General features: G+C 51.4%; 1 protein-coding gene across 1 annotated transcript in view; it reads right to left on the bottom strand.

Annotated features, from left to right (window-relative positions):
* Window positions 1-1,446: 1,446 nt before the first annotated feature.
* The window catches only part of CCNJL (cyclin J like), a 47,032-nt gene continuing 25,805 nt past the window's right edge, over window positions 1,447-22,673 (bottom strand). Inside the window, exons 5-7 of the mRNA XM_054567888.1 lie at window positions 5,008-5,310; window positions 3,242-3,401; window positions 1,447-1,870 (exon numbers count right to left, since the gene is read on the bottom strand). Coding sequence (XP_054423863.1) covers window positions 1,447-1,870; window positions 3,242-3,401; window positions 5,008-5,310 — 887 coding nt within the window. The remainder of the gene's footprint in view (window positions 1,871-3,241; window positions 3,402-5,007; window positions 5,311-22,673) is intronic.

Genomic DNA, 22,673 nt, shown 5'->3' with positions numbered 1-22,673 from the left:
AGACCCACACCCAGTCTCTTCTTCTTCCGCTCCCACGTGGAGGCTTTCTCCAGCTCGGAACGTTGCCTTCAGACTGACCGGACACGGCGGCACGCCGCCACGTCCCGGCAGCCCCCTGCCGGTCTCCGGACAGGCAAGCGAGTCCACAAAATCAACATGGTTTCTTCTTCAAAAACAAACATACGGAAAAATGCTTTCATGGTTCTTTGCCCCTCCCAGTTCTGTTGGGTGAACAACGTGTCCCCGATCCAACCCAAAAAACACACTGAGCACAAGCCGCGAGTCGGAATAAAAACATATTGCACATGGCCACCTGAGTGGTCCTGAGAGCCCCCTCGCTGCAGATACCCAAATACTGGCTTTTGATCCAAAAGATCACTTGCCTGTCACTGGTGGAGTCACGAAGGCCCGCCCGCCCACTCCCCAAATCCAGCTGGCCATTCCCCATTACTACCCTTCGCCACTAGCCAAACTCAAAGCCGAGGCTGGGTTTACACTCACGCACTAAAAGCAGGTAGAGGGAGGTGGGGATGTGGGTGTTAAGTCTCTGTCACCCTTCAACAACCTTTTGCCTCTGGGTGGTTACTGAAGTTCTACAGGTGAACACAGCATCCAAAATGTGGAATCTTCTGGAACCGAGAGACTGGAAAGTGGTTCTCCCCAACCACACGCTTTTGAAAAGGGAGCTCTGCTGTTACCCACCGGGCCGTCACAGGCCGGGGTAAAACCTACAGCCCGCGCGTGGGACAGGCAGTATGGCAACCAACATCGTTTTTCTCCAAAGGAATTTTCAAGTATCACAAAATCCCTGATACAGTATGTAAACAAGACTTCTTACTGAACAGAGAGCTAGGTCACTTCGGGAAGCAGCAGCACGTGAAATGTCTAAAAGGGGGTAGGTTCGACATTAAAGGCAAGACAGCCGCCCACTGTGCCTCAGAAGGCAGACGCTCAGGCCCCACCCACACGCAGGCCTTGCATGGGGCCCCTGCCCCATCGACCGGGGTCCTGAGAACATGCCAGGCTGTGCCTTCTTCTTCAGTGGTGTAGCTGCCGTCGGCAAAGAATAAACGAGTCTCTGATGCTGAGCACCGGGTGTGCTCGCAGACTGGTGTCTGCGTCCAGCTCCCAGTCTCCTGGCCTCTCACCAGGTGTTTCTCGGTTCTCTGGGCCCCTGCTCCAGGGGACGACCACCAAGCCATCCCCCTGCACCGCAGGCACGCGTGGAAGACATTTTCCAGAGGAATGCTCTTGGGTGAGGTATCTCATTGACTGTTTTGCTCTGGGTCCGTTTTATTTAAAAAGAGCACAGACCCTCTCCAAGCCAGGGCACCGAGGCTCTGCGGGGGTGGCCTCCCAGTCGCCTTGCTCTGCTGAGCTCCCCTTGTCAGCGGCCTCTTCCTCTGCCCGGGTCCCCAAGGCTTCCCTGGGTGGTCCAACAGGGCCCTATCTGTCAAAACAGCCTGCAGGGAACGCGTGGCTCCCGCTGAAGTAGCTGCTTCTGTAGGTGGTGGCGAGGCAGTGCCGGGGCTCGGCTGCGATGGCCATCTGCATGCTGAGGGACGCGGGCAGGGGCACGGGGCACACGTCCAGGGGCTGGAGGGAGGGGTACGGGGTGTGGAGGGATGAGCCAGTGCCTGCTGAGAGCAGGCTCCCCGAACCCTGGGCCTGCAGTGAGTCCCGGTAGGCCAGACACAGGTCCTGCACCGGGGCCTGGAACTGCCCCAGGGCCACCGGCGTCGGCTGGCTGAGGGCGGGGTAGGCAGGTGGCTGGAACAGCATTTGGGTGGGGGCTGGGGACGTGCCGGGCACCATCGCCAAGGCCTGGCTCTTGACTGTGACGGCATCCTTGAGGACATTGTCATACGCTCTGAAAGGAAAGGACCCAGGTGAGACTCAGAGGTGAAAGGCAGACACCTGAGAGCACCTCCACCTGCCCCGCTAAGTGGGTCTCTGTGCTGTGACCGCTGGACCCTGCCCAGCCTGTGCTCGCTGCCTCCGGCCTTGGTCCCACTAGCCTCAGGCCTCGGATCTCCGCTTGGATCCACGTCCTGCAAAGACCTCTTCTGACCCCTCAAGACCAGCCTTGCTGTCCTGCAGTCGTACTGCCCCCTCACAGTCAACTCCCTAGGCGGTAACTTCCGGGTTACTCCCTGGCCCCGCGCTGTGCCGCGCGTGAGCTCCAACAGAGACCCGTGCCTGCTCCTGCTCACCGCTGCCTCCCCACGCCGGGCACGGCGCCTGCCCCGAGGGCAGAGCTCCTGCTGCTCAGATAAGCCCCACCTCTGCCTTCAAGGCCCTTTCAGCGGCTCTGTCCCCGCTGGGTCACTCTAGAGCTAGCGGTTCCCAAGCAAGTTGCCCACGGGGCCTCGGTTTCTTCATTTGTGAAGAGGAATGTAAGAGAGGAGCCAGTGGAGGCTGCAGCAGGTCTGGGGAGGGGGTTATCCCCGCGCAGCAGCCGTGAAGAGGCAGGGCTGGTGGCTAAGAGTCCGGGGGTCTCTGTCAGCACTCAGGCCAGGCCGCGGTCTCTGGCTTTGGGTAGTTTCTCCAAGGCACAGGTTTGAAAACAAGGCCCAGGGAGCAGGACGGACACTCCAGGAAAATGAGACAAGGGCAGCTGCATCTGGAGGCCAAGAGGTGGCTCTTTAGGGACCTGGCCCCGTGTTCAGCAGGGCCAAGTGTCTAGGAGACGCTGCCCCGTCAGGTGGAAGAGGGACTGGGGGCAGCTGGGCAGGATCTTTCTGTTCCATCTGCCTCTTTCACCTCTGATATCAGTTTCATGGTGCTGGGTCTACAAAGCCTTTAAGGATCTTCTCTGACACACTGAATGTTTTCTCCCCAAGATTCCCAGGGATCCTTACAAGGAGGCTGTGGCCCCTTAAGTTAAGCCACTCTGGGCTTAGCTGGCTAAGAGGTCAGCTGTGTGGCCACACCTGAGTAAACAGCGCGTAATGAGAGTCCTTCAATGTGATCATCCATAGACTGACTGCTACACTGAAAACTTCGATCAAAGAGCCAGACACGCAGAAGGTTGTGCACACAACCCCTCTCTCCCTCACTCCTTGATCCTAAAACTGCAAACCCAAACCTGCCCCAAATATGAAGGACCAACTCCCCACACCCCAATGCTATCAGGAGTCCCCGTGACCCACGGGACGTGAGACGCTAGCTGGGGGACCCACCATAAGCCTCAGACTTGAGGAACTCGCCTGCACTGGGCCTGAACTGGAGAGGGACTTACACCAGCAGGATCTCGATGCACGTGCTGAGATGTTCCAGGGAGTAGTTTGAGATCCTCTGCAGGTCTCTGGTCCAGTAGGGAGAGAGCTGAAGGCAAATCCTAGAGGCCCCAACGCAGGCCGCGGCGACCACAGAAGGCTGGAACTTGTAGAAAATGTGATCTGAAAGGGAATGCGAGGGAGTCAGCATCAACCAGCCTCGCCTGGAGGCCCGGCGCCCTGCCTGCCTTGTGTGCCCCGGAATCGGCAGACAGACAAGTGGGTTCAAAGCTGTTGACTGCTGCGCTGTGCCACCGCCCCGCCGCCCCCACCCCCCACACGATGAAAAGTGCAAAGGGCACCATGAAGTTCTTTAATCATAAACATCTCGGCTCTGGGGTTTCTGATGTCTGCCTAGGTCAGTGACTTTCAAAATATGGTCCACGGCTTCTGGGGGCCACAAGGGGCTTGCACATGGGCTACAATGGAACCACAGAATATCTGTCCTTTCTTTGGTGGTTAGAGATGAATGATGTGCCATTTCAAAGGCTATTTATTAATAGTAACAAAGCTTGGACCACAGTAGGCACTCAATAAAAATCTGTTGAACCAATGAACGTATGAATGAATGGCTATAGCAGTTTGATATTCAGAACTACAGTTGTCACTCGGCTTACATTTACTGAGGGATCCCCCACCCTGCTTTACTGAAGTATGATTGAAAAATAAAAACTGTACATGTAAATGAGGTGTACAGCGTGAGGCTTTGGAATATGTATACACTGTGAATTTATCTGAGAAACCCTAATGTCCCACACTAGAGTATCTTACAACATAGCAAAGCTGGCACTACTGATGTGCAAAGGCAAACTGTTGTAGTTCCCCCAGTTTTCCTGAGGGACACCTGGTTATCAGCGCACTGCCATGCTGTCTTAAACTGTTTACAATTTTCAATGACTTCAGCTCTTGCCTGTTAAAGTACGAAGTCAGTCAGGGTGGTATTATGGTTACAGGCATAGCCCCAGGGTCAGACTCCCCAGGTTTAAATTTTAGCAATGACCCTGGGTAAGTTACTCCTCCTCTTGAGCATCAGTTGAGGAAACTGACTTGAAAAACGGGAATAGCAGCAATGATTTTTTGGTGGAGTCATTGGCAGGTTCAAATGAGGTAACGTCCCTATGCAAAGCACTAAAATCGGGTGCCAGGCACACAGAAAGCACCCAATTAATACTTGGTAACACAGCTGTTGACACTGTTACCCCTGACCATTCTGATGTGTGGCGGGTTACTGGGTGGTTGGTCGACTCAACTGTATCTCTGACCAGTGTTTTACCTCCTACCTAGATTTTAAGATACTGGGAAGAGTGAGATTCAAACACAAGTCCCCAAACAGGGTATCTCAGTTGCTAAAACAGATGTAAACCTAACCCGCCCCCCTCGCCCCACCCATCTGTATGACGACAGCTCTTCCAGACTGACCCACCTGCAAATCTGTCCTATTCAGATCTGCAGTGTTGCAGGTCACCATAAAAAAGTTACCAGGTGACCACTAAGTTTGTAGGACACTGGTGGCCTGTAATAAGCTGCAATTTCTCTTTTATACATGATGGGTAACATGACTCCTTGTTCCTTTTTTGTTTATCCCTTGCAAAGTGGGAGAGTCTTGGGTGGAGGAGCTGCAGCCCGTAAGGGGGACCCCCCCAGGATGGACACGCGTGCCTCTCGGCGCCACCTGATCCCGGCCCCTGGGCGGTGGGGAGGGGCGAGAGGCCCCAACGTTGGGCCCCACCTTGCAGGGTGACCTCCAGGAAGTAGTGGGCGTACTCCCTGAGGCACTCTTTGGTCTTGCGGGGGCAGGTGGTGGGCCAGCTGTGGCAGTGCTGGTCCTTCTGGCTGACGGAGGCCAGGAGGTAGTAGTCTAGGAAGTGGGCGGGTGTGGGCAGGCAGAGGTTCCAGCCGAAGGCCTCCAGGAGCAGCAGCTCCGTGCTCAGGAGCTCTTTCTTGGTGAGGGTGAAGTTCTGGCTGCTCAGGATCCTCGTGCTGTTGATCTGCTCCAGCTTGGGCACGTGGTCTTCCCTGTCCTCGAATTTACCTGTGGGAGACACAGAGGTTACTGGGAGACGGCACTCGCCGACACCCAGGAATTTAGTAAAGGGCCACCGGGATGTGCCTGGACGTGCCTGGATGGTGCTGGTGGGGAGGATGGGGGGCCAGAAGGCCCCACTGCCGAGGGAGCACGAGTGTACACACTGACCTGTCGAACCTGAGCTCGAATCCCCAAGCCCTCGCGTCGAGCTATGTGATCATGCACAGGTATGTCACCCTCTCTGTGCCTCAGGCCTCTCACCTGCAAAATGGAACCTGGACCTCATAAGGCTTTTGCCAGATGCAATGACAAAACGCATACGCGATGCTCAGGCCAGCACGTGGAACGCAGAAGGCGCTGAAGAGTCGTCAGCACCCGCAGTGAGGACCTGCGGAATGCAGGGGCGGCTCCTGTCTGGTTGCGGCTCGTTCAACCTCGGGACCGCTCAGAGGGCCAGGTCGTAGTCAGAATGACGCCGCAAATCTGACCTTGTCCCCCCAGATGCGAAACGCCCTTTGAGAACTCCCCACCACCTCAGTACTGAGTTTAAGCGGCATCGATGGGTTTTTAATTTGGGTCCCCTCAGAAACAGAGGGCTTGGGAGGTGAGCCTAGGGAAGATTGGGAGGTAGGAGAAGACAGGAAAGGGAAGAAGGCCCCGAAGGGGACTTATCAAGTGTGTCACCACCGTGGACAACTGGAGCCTGTCCCCACACGGAATTCTGGGAAACAAGATCAAACGCAAGCCTTGGTCAGGCCGGCGGAGGGTCAAGGTGCTGGGGCTGTGGGCGGGAAGTGGCAGCCTCCACCGTGGGCGGCTCTGCAGCCTTCCGCCCCTCCCTGCGGGGAGGTGCGCGCACCTGGTCTGGGCCCCTGTCGCTGCAGTTCTCAAGGCACCATGCTCTCCTGGCCCCGTCTACACAGCCCCTCCGCCGGGGGCTGCCCCCAACCCCTCTTCACTCGGCTATCCTTGCCTCGTTCTCTGCCTTCGGAGTCACGGGCCCTCGGAAGCCTTCCCTGACCACAGTGCCACGTTCTGCCCGAGCCCGCCTCAGACGGCAGCGAGCCCCGAGTCCTGGCCTCGCTCCGGTCGCCGGGGGCCTCCAAGCCCGACCTCACTGGGCGCAGAGCAGCTGCTGAGCGAGCGTCAGCAGAGGCAGCTGCGCTCAAAGCACACGTCTGTGCCAGTAAGGGAACAGCCACCAAAGTGTCCACACACCTGTGTGCAACCGCCAGCGCTTCCGACCCACTTCTCACCAGGCTTTCAAGCTTCTCGGGAGGAGGAGGAGGAGGAAACCACGACAGGCAGCGGGGCAGACGCAACACGGTCCTCGGGAGGGCTCAAAGGACGTCACTGGGAAATGAAACGCCGACTCTGGGAAGCCTGCGGGCCCGTCTTCTCGGCGAGCCTGACAACACCCACTCAGTGGACGGCGGTGGCGTAACAGGACTCTGGTCTTCGACAGGGAGGAGCTGAGCGAGTGGAAGTGGACAGCACAGCAAGGAGCGGAGAGGACCGCCGGCCTGTCCCTAAGCAGTGAACACCCTCGGCCCCCTCTCCTTTCGGAGCCCCATCCATCAGGAACCACCTCCGAAACACACGCCTTCCCTTGTCATCACACTCAGGGGTGGCACAGGAGGGCAAAGGCGAGGGCAACGCTGCCCAAGGGGGAAGAGCCTCTTGTACAGCTGAGATCCTGGGCTGGGGCCTGGCTGACCAGGCCCTGCCTCTTACCCCCACGCCCTCCACCCTCAGGCACAGGACCCAGCCAGGTGGAACTCTGACCCTCCTCCAGCTGGGGGTGTTGGTCCCCTCACCCACCTACCATGTGTCCTCCAGAGCTCAGTCAGAGGCTGCTGGATGTCCCCACGGCACTTCTCACACTCAGATTGCTTGTGTGATGTTGAGTAGTAATATTCCTGGCCAGCAGGTCATTAACAGGTCTAAATGCCGTGAGAACTAGGTCCCACCCATTCACGGCTGTGCCCCCACGTCCAGCTCAGCCCCTGGCACATGGTAGGTGCCCAATGAATATTCATTGAGAGAAGGAATGGTTCTCTCTGGATAGTGAAATTTTAGGCCCTTTCAATTGTCCTCTGATGATCCCTGGTTATCTGTATGCCCTAACTTTTTTCTCATGGTCATGGATTCTTTGTGCAATTTAAAAGGAAAGAAACATTCCCCCCCCCCCCAAAATTGTCAAGGCTTCCCTGAATCTTGTGCTGAACTGGGCCAACACTGTTCACAGGCACTCGATAGATACGAGCTCTTCCCGGGAGCGGGAGGCGGCTCGGTGAAGGCCACAGTCCCCGTGGAAACGTGCATTGGGCTGGGAGGGCACTAAGGCCCTCCCGCGGCACTGCTGGCAGCCAGCAACCTATTCTGACGGGCGGGTGTGCTCGGTCAGATCAGTTTCCTCCCTGCCCTTGGTGCTTTTCAAAGCTTTCAGAGCTCTGCTTTTCCCCCAACCACCAGGCCCAAGAGGATTACCCTGGCGTGGAAGCAGCTGTGATGACCGAGTCTGAATTCACCGGCAGCTTCTTGGGGACCCGCTAAGCTACAGGCCAGAGCCAGGCAGAGGGGGATCTGATTCCTCAATGTGTTGGCTCTGAATCTAACAGCACGAAACTCCACAGGCCTCTCATTCCCCACCCAGGAGGATGAGGCCACAAGGGGAGATGAAACGGCCCCGCGGAATGGGAAAGGCTCATGTGTCCAGCACACAGAGCTGCATGGAGTCCTGTGCTGGGCCTGGCGCTGTGCTTTGTGCAGGACACGCACCGGATCCTCCCGTTCTGTTCAGATCCTCAGAGACTCAGAGAGAAAAAGCTCTGAGAACTCGGCTCCACGCTCCGGAGCGACCCCACAGCCTCTGCTCTTAACTGCTGGCCAGCCGCCCCAGCTTAGCGGCTATTCCCCAGCACAAAACATTTCACAGCCAGAAAAGATTTTATGAGTTTCCTGGTGTCGCACGTGCCTGGCAGACATTTCCTCCCCTCCTCCCATGACCGTGAGTGGGGCCAGTCCTTTGTCCCCAGCGCTGCCACCACCAAGCGCCGCCACTCAGCTGCCTGCTTCTTATCGACAAGACAAACGACACAGACAACAGATGCCTGGGAGTCTTCAGGCAGGTCCCCAGGCAGGCGCAGGGGACAGAAGTCCAAGTCCTTCCAAGTCAGACAAGAGCCACAGACTCTCTTCAACTTGTTTGATCTATTTGGAAAATTTTCAAATCCACAGAAAAGATGAATGAACTGAGATGACCCTTCACCCAGATTCACTAACTGCTTCACCCCCGTTCGGTGTGTGTGTGCACACACATGTATGTAAATATTGGTTCTGTTCAATCATTTCTAGTCAGGTTGCAGATGGGATGTGCCCCCTAGACACTTGAGCATCTTTCCCTGAGGTCATTTTCCTGCATAATCATAATGGTATTAGCAATCCTAAGAACATCACTATTAATGCAATAACATTTTCTAATACTCAATTCATATTTCACTTTCTGTAAGGGTCCCAAAAATGCCTTTTATAACTTTTTTTTTTTTTTTTAAAGATACAGGATCTAACAAGGCTTACATATGGTATCTGTTATGTCTCTCCAGTCCTATTCTTTCTTTGTTTTTCCTGACACAGACTCTTTGGATGAATCTAGGCCAGTTGTCTTTTTTTTTTTTTAAGACTGGAAGACTGGCCTTCTATTCTGGACTGTCTGATTGGTTCCTCATAATCAAACAGTTTGGGCAACTACAGAGGTGGTGTTTTGTGCTTCTTACTGAATCACATCAGGGATTGTATAATGTCAGCTCATCCCAGCAACAGCCATGCTGCGTTTGATTGATGGATTAGGGTAGTGCCACAAGTTTGCTCCATTTTAAAGGGACCGTTTTCCTGTGAAATTAATAAGCAGTCTGTGAGGTGTCACTTTGAGGCTCTGTGACTATCCTTTTCCCCCAAAAACCTTTAATAGTTTGACATCCACAGGTGATCCACACTCTACTGAATAAATTCCTACATGGGTTCTATCATTTCACCTATACTGTTCTTTTTGGATGTTCACGTTGCCCCAAATTTGAACAGCAGGAGCCCTATCAACATACTTTTAAGATTTAAAACAAAAAGCCCTAACCCTACTGAAGCACTGCTCCTGGGTCCAGCAGGCCAGACGCACCCAGGGGAGCCCTCCGTGTGGGCGAGACCTGCAATCACACCTCTTCAGACCCTCTGCTCGCCCGGCCCCCCCCCCCCCCACCCCCGCCCCTCAGCGCCCCCGGGGGCTGGTGCACCGGGAGCCAGGGAGATTCCTGGCAGGTCACACAATTAGTGCACCGAAACTTTTTTTTCCTCCTTGCATTTCAAGATGGTTTTTTCCCCGTACCTTCAAATTCTGACAAAATACAGTACAGTGAAAAAATTAAACATATCAATTTTGTTTCCTGATACCAGGCATTTTTAAAAACAATTTCCATTTTTTGTCCATGTTCGATAAATAACAAAATTACACTTTTATTTTTTCGTATCTGGACTAATAGCTCTAGGATATTCCTAAAAAAGAAAAAGAAATAATGTGACCAGAAATTTTAAAACTTTAAGATAGCTCCAAGTCACAAAACTATAACTGAAAGTGCTAATGATGACCTTCCTTAAGGGTTACATTTTAAAGGTTTCCCTTAATGAGTTTGTCTCAATAGTTGTTTGTTGTTGTTGTTGTTGTTGTTGTTAACAACACCTCATTTACCTAAAACACATTCAAGGACTTTATTATATTCAAGAAAATAGCCTAAAGTGTTTGGACCTGAACTCATAACCACATGCTAGACCACAGAGGCGAGGCACTGTCCGCCCGACAGGCCCAGGCAGGGTGCGCGCAGGCTGTGTTTAACCGCCTTTAACTGTACTGTTCCGTGGCATTAAGTACATTCACACTGTTGTGCAACTAATCCCCAGAACTCTTTTCATCTGGCAGAACTGAAACTGTAGACCCACGAGACAATCGCGCCCTCCCCCCGCCCCCCGCCCTGGGTAGCCACCATTCTCCTTTCTGTCTCTCTGAATTGACTACTCTGAGTGAGGACTGGCTTTTCTTCTTCTACCTACCGTCCTAGCCATCAAGCCTTATTCAGACCAAACAGGATTTCCTGACTTGTCTGAATTAGGGCCAAGAAAAACAATACTTTTAATTGCTTAAATGAGACAAACAAAAACAGGCTTTATGTTGCAAATGTTTAAATATACCAAAAAAAAATAGAGAAAATATTATAATGAACCCCCATGGATGCATTACCACCCAGCTCAAACAATCATCTGCATTTATAGGGCTTTTATTTTATTTTATTATTTTTTTAAATTTATTGATTTTAGAGAGCGAGAGGGGAAGTGGTGAACGGGGGACAGACAGGGGCACCAATTTATTGTTCCACTTATTCCTGCATTCATTGCTTGATTCTTGCATGTGCCCTGACCAGGGATCAAACCTGCAACCCCGGCATATCAGGACAATGCTCTAATCAGTTGAGCTACCCAGCTAGGGCAGAACCAGCTTTTAAAGCAACATATGGCTATTTTTCTTTCTTAAAAAAAGTACAATGTCTTTAAAAACAGCAAAACTACTGACCAGGCTCTGTTGGACACCCAGAGTGGATGCTACAGTGGTTCTGGCCTCCTCCCCCTAGACTGTGACCTTGAACTCCACCCTTCTGCTGGTGGTTCCAAGGTTCCCAGAGAAGGGGGTAAAGGAGAGCGTGGGGTCCAAAGCCTTTCCCAGATGGGCCCTTCCCCCAGGGTGGGACCTCCCTAGGTCACAGAGCTAATTAGCAAGAGGCAGAGAATTCACATACCAGGATGTGAGCTCCAGAGGGCTGGGCAGCTGCAGCCGACCTCTGCCACGGCTCAGCAGCCGACCTCTGCCACGGCTCTGCAGCCAGCCTCTGCCACGGCTCTGCAGCCAGCCTCCGCCACGTTCTGCGGGCTTCTGAAACCCCAGGACACCCCCCGGGAGGGCAAGCCTCTGTGGACCTGTTTGCTGTGTCTTCCACAAGCTCCTCTGTTCATTCTGGTGACAAACCCAGGAGGCGGGGAGTGTTTTCCACACTAATCAAAAGCTCAGAAAGGTGGCATTGCCCCCACCATCCCGCTAGCTGGTAAAGGACAAAGTAAAATGCAAAGTGTGGCTGCCTGCTCCATGAGGATGGGACCCCATCTGTTTTGTAGAACATGGCAGACCTCATCACCTAGCACAGCAGCCAGCATAATAATGGTAATAGTTAAATAAATGGCTCCAGAAGTCCAGAGCTTTCTAAACCGCAAAGTAGGAAATCTCTCATACAGTCAAGGATCCCTGAAATCCCAGCCTCTCCGTGAGTGTGTCTATCTGGGCGCGGGAATCCCCACGGATGAGGGGTCAGGCCGGCTGCAGCCGCTCTCCCATCTAACCACCCCACTCTCCACAAGCACTTTTGTCTTCATCTTCCCCTCTGCTCATGCTACACAGTCCTTCAGTCCCACAGCCTGTCCACCAAGGAGCTGCAAGATGAGCAGGGTTTAGTTTTTTCACCCGATGATAGAATTGACATTGAAAAGTAAGTCTCTACTGGTATACTTTCTATAGTGAAAGACCACCCCAATTCTGCCCAAACCAGCTTTTCATTAAAAACATAAACAAACAAACAAACAAACAGCTCTTTGGCTTCTTATAGTTATCAGAGGCTAGAAGGGTGCTTCCTACTCATCCCCAAAAGGTGCACTGCCATACGCCCAGCAGACAGGTGCCTTTGTGGGGAAACAGGAGACAGATTTTGAGCAATCTGACAGAGAAGGCAGGAGAGGACTCCGAGGCCAGCACCCCCTCAAAGGCTGTTTCACTTTGCGATGCGGCGCAGAGGGACAGAGCGCACTGAGGACGACCGTCCGGGGTTCTGGGAGGCTCGGCCCTCACCGGCTGTGTGGTCTGGCACAAGTCTCCGCCCCGGTGCCTGTGTGCTGACAGTGTGAACAACAGAAGGAGACAGAACCGTGGTGAGGGTGGCAGAGGGCTTGGCAGGCTGAGAAGGGTGCTCAGCACTCAACAAACACTGGAACTTGCTCTGCTTTGCAAACCTCTGCGCGATTCAGCACCAGCTGAGCAAGCACAGTCACAGGCTCAATGACGGTCCATTTCTGGATAGGATTTCACGGAGTGGAGAGAGGAAGCCCGAGCCAGAGCAAGCAAACCCTCCAGCTGTAAGACAGTGTTTTCGTGGCCGTCTTCAGGGAAGAGCGGGTGCTGTGAAGACCACAGGGGTCGGGAGCACAGAGAGTCCCCATCGCTCTGCCCTTAAACACCTGCCGCAGGCACGGCCACCCCAGGGATCCGGAGGCTACGGAATGTCCTGGAGAAACAAGCCGCCAATCTCAGCTATGCCTGGACCCCCGGGGCCCACCGGGTCAACCTGGTACCTTCCCCAGCTGAGCTCGCTCCCCCCTTCAGGGAACAAAGAACAAGCACCCCTACTTAAGAGAAAGGGCCTCGCTCCTTCCTCTTAAAGTCAAGGCTGCATCTCTGGTCTCTGGGACAGAGTAGTCCTGGACAGGTACTGAATAAATGAATGAATGAAGGCCCGTTTCTGACAGGCTGAATCAATTCCCGAGAACAACTTGGGAAACAGAGGCTAAAGATGAGACTGTGGGCTATGCTTTCCTTCGAGAGGAAACTGTGAAAATGCCTCCCAGGTCCGATGGGGCACTCAGCCAGCGGGGTCGCACATTATGGCTTCCCTTCTGCCTGCGAGGACTTCCCGGTCTCAGGATTCAGTAACAGGTGTGGGAACTTCACGTGTTGTCCTTGGCAAATCTCTGGCTCCTTCTCTGTGCTCTTCTTTACAAGGGACCCAAAAAATTCAGACTGTCTAAAAGCAGTGGGACAGGGGCCACTTGTCATATAAATGGCTGGCATCTGGAGCCAGGGTCGAGTAAGGGCTTCGTGCAGAGAAGCGGAGTTGTTTCCTGCAACAAAAGCCACTGCAGGCCTCACGAGGTCACGCTCCGGGAAGAGCAGAGTGCAAGAGCCAAAGGTGTGGTCCTGGGTCCTATGTTCCCACCTCTGCTGGGAGCAGGGAGAAGGAGGAGGAGAGGCAATCATGGCCACTTCTGTCCATGTTAGAAGGGGAGCCACTTCCAGACATGAGACCCGGTCCTGAGGTCAGCCAGGACAGCTAACACGTGGCTCAGAAGCGGAACCTCTCCGTTGCTGGCCGTGTTTTCCTGCTGCAGCCGCAGAAGGAAGTGATCTGCTACAGGACAAAGGCCACTGATGTGTTGTGAACAAAGTGGCTGGGAACAAAGACTCAGGGACAGCTAGCTGGGTCTGCATCCTAGCCGTGTACCCTGGGGCCAGTTACTTAACTTGTGGGCCTCGGCTTCCTCCCCTGTCACCTGGGGAAAATAATACTGCCTACTATTGGGTTGGCCAAAAAGTCCATTTAGGTTTTTTCCATAAACTAAAAGACACATTTTTCATTTTCACCAATAACTTTATTGACTTGGCTATTTCCAAGAAACTTCACAAACCACTTTTGACACATCTGATCAGTCAGACCACCTTCTCCATACAATTGCACAAATCTTTTTTTTTTTTTGCATTTCAGTTGCGTTTTTACCTTTCTTGAAATAATAAAGCATAATATGACAAAAAAAATTACGTATTTTCTTCCATCTTCAATATTAAAACGGCTGCACAAAAATTTACCAATTTTGGTAAGTTTTTAAAAAATGCATGCTTATATGACAGCTGTCAAAATATAATCTAACAAAATTGTTTTGAATGAAGTTAAAGACAACGAAGCACCAGTAGAGCCATCATATGGAAAAAACTAACTGAACTTTTAAGCCAACTCAATACATAGAATTGTTCTGAAGATTAAATGAGTAAATCCATGCAAAGAACTCAGACTACTCATTAAATATTAGCCATGATCACTGAGGCCAGAATCTGTCCTCTACCTTCAAGTTTTGAGTATATATAAAAAATGTACTGAGTTTGCAAATAACTTTTATTCATTATATTTCTTTTCTATATTCTAATTTTCTACAAGAAAGAAACATTACTCCCCTGCTGAGGAAACCTAGTTTAAACTTCTCAGAAGACAAGATGCCACTTATGGGACCCTAGAAGCCAGAACTGGCAGAGTAAATGCCAAAGAAGGTTCCAGAACATGGGTGTGCCCTAGTCCAAGACTATCCTGCCATAAATCTGCTTTACAAGTGCCCACAGGTCAGAAGGTATCAGACTTTCCTAGAAGAGTTCCAGAAACCCAACATGTCAGTGACAAAGAAGAGACTTCCTGTCTAGACACCAAAATGCTTATAATTAAAATGAAGACTTGGGAGGCAGGGAGAGGCACGCTCCTTGAAGGCAATCCCTCAGAAATTCAGGCAAACACAACTACCATAAAAACAATCCTCTCACCACCCAAGGGTGTAACAGGCTGGCATATTTCCTTCAGGTGTCAACATGGGTTTCAAACCAGCCGAAGCTGCCTGGCTGGTGCTATCCCAGCCAGCGCCGGCCAGGCAGCGGGTGCCCAGCAAAGGGCAGCTAGTAATGATCTGGCGAGTGAACTCTCTACCATGTGGAGTCTCCTGGCTGAGGCAAGGATAAGCTACAATCCAGAAAACCCTCCGGGTGGTTCTCCCACGGACAAGGAACCTAATGAATAAGGATGCCAGTGCCCGCGTCCACGTCAGCAATAGCAGGAGAATCCTGTCTGTAGACAGGGGAGAAGGTACTAGGGGACACAAGTATTCGCTACAGGTCAGGTTCAAGGTTATAGTAAACAGAAAGAAAATAAAAACAGCCACCTGGCTCCAGCAGCCGCACTGCATATAGCATGAAGAGCAGACAGGGTGCCTGACGTCAACGTCCCTGTCATTTTCCCGCTGGGTGAGCCAGGCTGTTCTCCTACCAGGAAGGACATTTGGGTTTTTCTCAGAAGGGCAATTAGCTTATTCTTGGCATGTACCCAGAGACCTGCTGGCAATGCCTGGCTTGAAGGCTGCTTCTTTAGGATGGGGACTTGGTCTGTGATGTGCTCCCCTGCCTCTAGGCTCAGCACATAGTAGGTACGTGTGAGTGAAATGAATCATCTTCAATGACGGAGGCTGTACGCATTCCTTCCGTTCACCACCATCTCCCCGGGGCAGAACACAGCGTCTGGCATGCTGGAGAGGGCAAATGAATGTTCCTGAATGATTTACCTGTGTGGCTCAAGGGCTCCTGAGCATGTTCAGTTAACTCACCATTCCACACACACACAAAAACAACCAACCCCCCCCAAAACAAAAATAAAAAAACCCACCCTCAGAGCCCAGAACACCAGTGCCTGCACAAACAGGTCTGTGCAGTAGACTTGCTAAGACGAACTGTACAGTTTCTGAGTTTCCAGCCAGCTGTCTGACAGGCACGCGCACAAAATCCTCCCCGTGAAATGGCACGCGAGCCTGCCAGTCTGCAGAGACGGCCACAGGAGCTGGAAAGCCGCCCCGTCCTCGGCCGCTGTGCTGTAACCCTGGAGCCCGAGCCCGGGTTTGCGCAGTGTGGCGCTCCTGGGACAGACCCCCTTTTTTCCAGTCTGCCCGTGCCGGGTGGCCACCAGGGTGATGCCACCAATGAGAAGGGGCCCTATCCTCCTCATTGAGTTGCGTCAACGCACTGTCACACCGTCAACGACGGTCACTTTAGGTGCACATATCCAACGTGAGCCCTATCCTGACGACGGAAACGTGAAGCAATGGCTGGGAGGAAATGCCATATTCCTCCTGGACACTCTTGCACGAGCCGCAAAGAGCTGTTAAATTATCTCTTGTGAGGCGGCAGCCACATTTCCTTGCTGACTTGGGTTTAATCCTGTAAGTAAATCTCATGCTCTGTCTGAAATACACCCCTGAAAAAAGGCCACCTGGAAAAATCGCCACCTTTTGCAGGCGCTGCTTACAATTAGTGCCCGGAGGCATCTCAGCATCCCCAGCGTGGAGAGCAGGTAGGCTCCACCTCCTCGGAGAAGGAAGGTAGCCCCATCCTTCATACTTTTTACCAGGAGGGATTAAGACTGTTTTCAAGTTTCCAAAATCTCCAACGCGTGACCTCATCCTGCCCCCTGCCCTGCTGTCCAAGAAGGTGCTTCTCAGTAGCAACAGTTGCCGAATGATTAAACGGGGAGGGGAGGGGAGGGTTAACGGAGGGATGTAGGGTGAGTGCTGGGGCGTGAAGGTGGTTTACTGGGAGGAAGACAGGCCCCTCCTAGAATCTCCAATGCCTAGCACACAAACACCCGGCAGGCAATGGCTTTGACTGGCATGTGTCCCATGAAAGGCGGCTAATAATTTCTGGCCTTAGAAGCCTTCAAAGCAATTGGTCTGGGAGTTCATTCCTCGCCTGGACACCGGGGCAGGGCAGAGCACAAACGCGCTGCCGGCGGGGAGCACAGAAGGAAAGCCACCAGTGGACGCTGGTGGGGGGCCAGGATGGAGAAGGGACGTTGCTCCTCTCTGGACAGTTTGTTGTTTTAGGTGGAAGGCGTGATTCCAAAGGCTCCCACAAATTAAGTTCAATTTAAGAGAAAAGGGATCTCATCAGTGTTGGTTTTATTGAAACCTCTGCAGGGCGATGTAGCACTTGCTACCGAAATCTTAGATGCACACACGCTTTAAGACGAACAGCTCCACCTCTGGAAATTTATCTCCCAGACATATTCACTTAAGTGTGCAAAGATACAGGGAAAAAGACAGTGGTCATATTGTGCATCGTGGTGGGGAAAAAAAAACAATGTCAATCTAACTGTCCACCGACAGAGGCATCAGTGTTTCTATTATGGAACACTCTGCTGTCCATAAAAGGAGAAAGGTAAATCCACACAGACTGATGGGGAAGATCTTCCCTAGTATACCACGAACCAAGCACCTTAGGTATGAACCCAGTTGTGTAACACATAGCTGATTCTGATTATTCGCAATAATTATGGTGAAGTCACCACAACACTGAGCTAGTGAACACTGAACCACACTCCTAAGGGGAGATACAGGGTGAGGTTCCTGTGAGCCTCCGATCACAGCTGATCAGTACATAACCTTGTTTTGTGTATTTCTGTGTAATACATTGTTGATTCATTACCACGGAACTCATAGCCAAGTGCACTATAATCCATGCCTGAAGCAGCTTATCTAACAAACATATTTTCTCCAAAAAGGCACACGATAGCTTTCTTACACTTAGGGACCATTGGATGGACAGCTTTTAAACAGCAAAATTACCTAAAAGCAGAAAAATGAGACAACATGGCACTAAGTACTGAGGAAAGGACTTGTTTGAAGTAAGAGAGCTGAGACAAGAAGGCAGGGCACTGCTCCGTTCCATCCCAGCTGGGCACACATATGCAGGACTCACATTGTTTTGCTGAGCTGCACATGTGCATGAAAGACCACAGAAGTTCTGTGAGTACTGATTTGGGGGTTAAAAATAAATTTCAGTGAGTAGGTTGGTTCGCAGGTACGCAATCTCCAAATCATGAGGATCGACTGTGTGTGTGTATATGACCAGAACATTTCTAGAAAGTATACTAGATCGATGTTGGAAGAAGATACAAGAACCAGCTGCTCCCAAAAGTTCTCTCTGGAGACTGGGTTGGGCAATAGATGGAGAGAAAAAAAAGAATGAGAAGGGAGGAAGGAAGAGAATCTGACAAGTCTGTTTATTGGGCAATTTCTATGATTCATTCCCCTTCCCCACCTCATTAATGAAAATAGATTTTCCCAATTATGAAACATAAATATATCTGATGTAAGAATATACATCTAACTGTGGGAATGGGACTATGGTTCAGGAGAGAACTAAGTTTTTACACTAGGTAGTTCTTTATCTTTTGGATTTCTTACAATAAAAATGTATCTAATACTTCTTTTTTAAAAAAGATTTTACTTATTTATATTTAGACAGAAGGAAAGGGAGGGAGGAAGAGAGGGAGAGAAACATCAATGTGTAGTTGCCTCTCGTGTGCCTCCCACTGGGGGCCTGGTCCACAACCCAGGCACGCGCCCTGACTGGGAATTGAACTGACGACCCTTTGGTTCGCAGGCTGGCGCTCAGCCTACTGAGCCACACCAGCCAGGGCTGTATCTAATATTTCTTTAAAAAAACTTTTAATCCTCACCCAAAGACATGTTTATTCATTTTAAAGAGAAAGAAACATTGGTTTGTTGTTCTACTTATTTCAGCATTCATTGGTTGATGGTTGCATGTGCCCTGATCAGGGAGTGGATCTACAACCTTAGGGTATCAAGATGATGCTCTAACTGAGCTATCCAGCCAGAGACAATAAGGTCTTCCTTTTAAAGCCATGCTACCCTAGCAAAAAGGCCAGTGGTCCTGACTCTCGCCCTCTGGCTTTCTCCCACCCTCTCTCCTTTCTCTTGTCGCTCCGTGCCCTGGGCTAAGGATGCAACACCCAGTCATCTCTGAACAGCAACAACCAGGCAAAAGGAAAACTCCAAGTTTACGCTAAAAGTTCAACACAGAATTACCATTTGACCAGCACTTCCAGTTAGGGTTATACCTAAAAGAAGTGAAAACAAGTGTTCAAATAAAACTGGCACCTAAATGTCCAAAGCCCAAAGGTGAAAATGACTTAAATGTCTATCAGTAGACAAATGAATAAACAAAGGTGGTACATCCATAAAATATTCAGTCGTAACAAGGAATGAAGCACTGGTATGTGCTACAGTACTGATAACCTTGAAAACATCAAGTCAAAGAAGCCAGACACAAATGGCCACATACTTTATAATTCCTTTTATATGAAATAATCCAGAAGAGGAAAATCTGTATGCGCAGAAAACGGGTTAGTGGCTGCCAGGGGCGGGGGGTGGGCAGGAATGAGAAGTGACTGCTTAGGAGTATGAGGGTTCCTTTTGGGATGATGAACGTGTTCTGTAGCTGGACAGAGGTGACAGCTGCAAACAGGGTGACTGGACTGAAAGCCACAGAACTGTACACTTTAAAATGGTTAAAATGGGGAATTTTATGTTGTGGTATGAATTTTACCTTAATTACAAATAGTAAAAACACCCAAGGAAGCCCACACCAAGGCACACCATCATTCCATTACCCAAGATTAAAGATAAGGAGTGGATCTTCAAAGCAGGAAGAGAAACGGAGACAGTTACCGACAAAGGAGTGCCCGCCCATAAAACTCTCAGCTGATTTCTCAAAAAACAAACAAACAAACAAACAAATCACAAAACCTTGCAGGCAAGAATGGGCTGGAAAGAAGTCCTTAAAGTCCTGAAAGGCAAGGACCTACCCCCAAGATCACTCTCTCCAGCAAAGCTATCACTTAGAATGGAAAGGCAGATAAAAGTGCTTCCCAGAGAAGGTAAAGCTAAAGAAGTTCATCATCACCAAGCCCTTACTATATGAAACATTAAAGGGACTTATCTAAGAAAAAGATCAAACCTATGAACAGTAAAATGACAACCAACTCAAAACTATCAACAACTGAACCTAAAAAACCCCAACAACATAAACAAGCTAAGCAAACAACTAGAACAGAAACAGGATCACAGAAATGGAGATCAGAGGGGACGGGGAGGGGGGAGGACAGGGAAAAGGTACAGGGAATAAGAAGCATAAATGGTAGGTACGAAATAGACAGGGGGAAGTTAAGAATAGCACAGCAAATGGACAAGTCAAAGAACTTCCATGTACGACCCATGGACATAGACTAAGGCGGGGGGATGCAGGTGGGACGGGGGGTGCAGGGCGGAAGGGAATGGAGGGGAGAAAAAAATGGGAAACCTGTAATAGCAGAATCAGGAAAATAGATTTAAAAAAATAGTGAAAATAAAACTCTGACCTGTGACCTCGGGCAAGTCATTCGCTCTCTGAACCTACAGACTGAGCAGATGACGGCAGGGCCAGGGAGGCCGCTTGCGGGATCCCACGGGATGTGTGGGTACCGGGACTGGCACAGGGCTGGGTATGCAGAAAAGGACCAGGAAGCAACGCAGCTGCTGTCGCCAGAATGACTGATACGGACGTCGCCCTGCCCCAGTCAGCTTGCCTCAAAGCCAACTCACCTGAAAGTTATCGGGTTTCCATATTTTCAAATTGTCCTTTTAATGAAACCACAACAAAAGGACAGCTGGGGTAGGGGTGCTGTGTGAGAGGAATGATGAAAAGAGAGGGGGTCTCCTCAATTCATAGCGTATTTAGAGCTAGACTATTTTTTTGTCTGTCTTGTGTGAAGTAGGAAACCCAATTAACTCGGTCACAGGGGACAATGGGGGGGCTTTGCCACTGGTCCCCCACGGAACAACCTATAAGCTGTTTCTTTTCCCACCTGCTGCTGTAGGCCTGGAGATCCGGGTCCTGGCTATGGGGACAGAAAGGCCTGAATACAGGCAAAGAGGCTCCATCTGTGCAAAGGCCCTTATCTGCAAGCAGCTCTCAAAACCTAAGCGCTGACAGGTGGGGCAAGAAGAACCGTGTCTCTTCTTATCTATCTGGGAATTATTGGGTATAGGATTAGCAGAACTTCAAAGTCCTGAGGCAAGGTGACCCCCTTAGTAGCTGACAGTCGTCTGGGGAGGGGGGAGGGAGGCATGAATAGGATTTCAGGCTGTCATGGAAACTTTTCTTTCCTTGGGCCTCTGAGCATATGGCAGGTGTCCTGAAAACTCCGGCCCTGCTGCCCGAGGCTGGCTGCTGCCCTCAGACATGTGGGTGGGGGCGTCTGCCTCTCTGTCTGCGGGGCCGCCTCCCTCAGCCACAGCCCCAGCAGCACAAAGGAGTCTCCAGTGTGCGCCTCACATCCCGGCTCCCCAGACAGAGGCTGGGGGGGAGCCTGCGTGGCCCCATGGAAATCTAAGTCCCTTGCCCCCAGCGGGCCCCGATGCAGCCCACAGATCACAGACAGCAGCAGGCCAAAGGCCACAGCGGGCCCCCCCTGGGCCGCCTGAAATGCGATGCCCGCTCTGCCCTCGCTCACGGGGATGTCTTGCAAGCCCCACAGCTCTTCCCAAGACCAAAGAGAGCTGCGTGTTGCTTTGAAGTAGTAAACAGGGTGGACTCGGCCAGGCTGGCTCCTCTGTGTCACACGGGGAATCCAGCTGGCTCAAGGTAGAGAAAAATCACAAACCGGGAGGCTGCGAAGCCAAAGCAGCCAAAGGGATTATAAATAACAGCAGGTGGAAGGTGCCAGGGTAGAAAACAAGGCAGAATTTTGAAGAGTCTAAAGCTCCTGGAACTGGGCGATCGTGCCTGTGGGAGTTCGTGGCCGTGTGCCAGGAGCAGACAAAGCCACAGAGGAAACGGGCACCGTCTCCTCGCGGCATCAGCAGGGCTCCGGCGGGGGCGGGGGGCACCCATATAGTAAAATAGGACAGTAACATATTGTGGTAGAGACTGTAAAATCTCATTGAATTTTAAGAAGTGCTGGATGTCAAGGAAATGTCATGAAGTCAGGGCCACCTCAGGGCACCCCGCTCCTCTGCAGTGAGGGCAACCGGAGAACTGTGGAGGTCCAGGCCCACAGAGACCCTCGCTCCACTCATTTCATTTACCCTAGAAATATCTTTTTGAGGTCTTCCTATCTGCCAGGCTCCTTTTCCTCCCTGAAACACAGCTGTTTAGTGGGGAAGTGGGCGTTAATTAAAAGTACATGACGCCACCCTAGCTAGTGTGGCTCAGTTGGTTGAAGCGTCCTCCTGTAAACCAAAAGGTCGCGGGTTCAATTCCCAGCCAGGGCACATGCCTAGGTTACAGGTTCGATTTTTGGTCAGGGCGTGTACGAGAGACAACCAATCGATGTTTCTCTCTTGCGCTGATGTTCCTCTCCTCTCTTTCTCCCTCCTTTCCTCTCTCTCCAAAAATCAATGAGCACGTCCTCGGGTGAAGGTAATAAACAAATAAATTAATAAATGTGCACGGCGCCGCGAGGCTTTACCTGCTGAGGGCAGGGGGCAAAGGCTCTCTCAGGGGTGCCAGCATGAGTGACACTTACCCAGGGGAGGCAACAGGAAGCTCTCCAGGCCGAGGGAACAGCATGTGCAAAGTCCTGTGCCAGGAGAGGCTTGATTGGAACCCAGAGAGTGCAGAGGAGAAAGGCCTGAGGTCAGGGAGGCAGGACCTTGACAGTGGGTGTTTATCCTAAGAATGTTGGCCAACCAGGAGGCGATTTTAACAGGCACAGTGGCGTGGCAGACTCGTGTTTCAAGCAGATGAGCCAAGCAGCAGCATATTCCTACAGCAACCTCTACCAAGGCAGACCGATGCTCAAAGCTCTACTGCGTTTTAGTGAGGCCGCTTTGAAGATGCAAATGCCCAGGTCTGCTGACTGCATAAT

The sequence above is a fragment of the Pteronotus mesoamericanus genome, unplaced genomic scaffold (assembly GCF_021234165.1).
Source record: "Pteronotus mesoamericanus isolate MK-2021 breed Mesoamerican mustached bat unplaced genomic scaffold, CSHL_Meso_final contig_2, whole genome shotgun sequence".
NCBI classification, from domain to species: domain Eukaryota; kingdom Metazoa; phylum Chordata; class Mammalia; order Chiroptera; family Mormoopidae; genus Pteronotus; species Pteronotus mesoamericanus.
The sequence above is the reverse complement of the archived record's forward strand: the minus strand, read 5'-3'. Positions and strand labels throughout refer to the sequence as shown.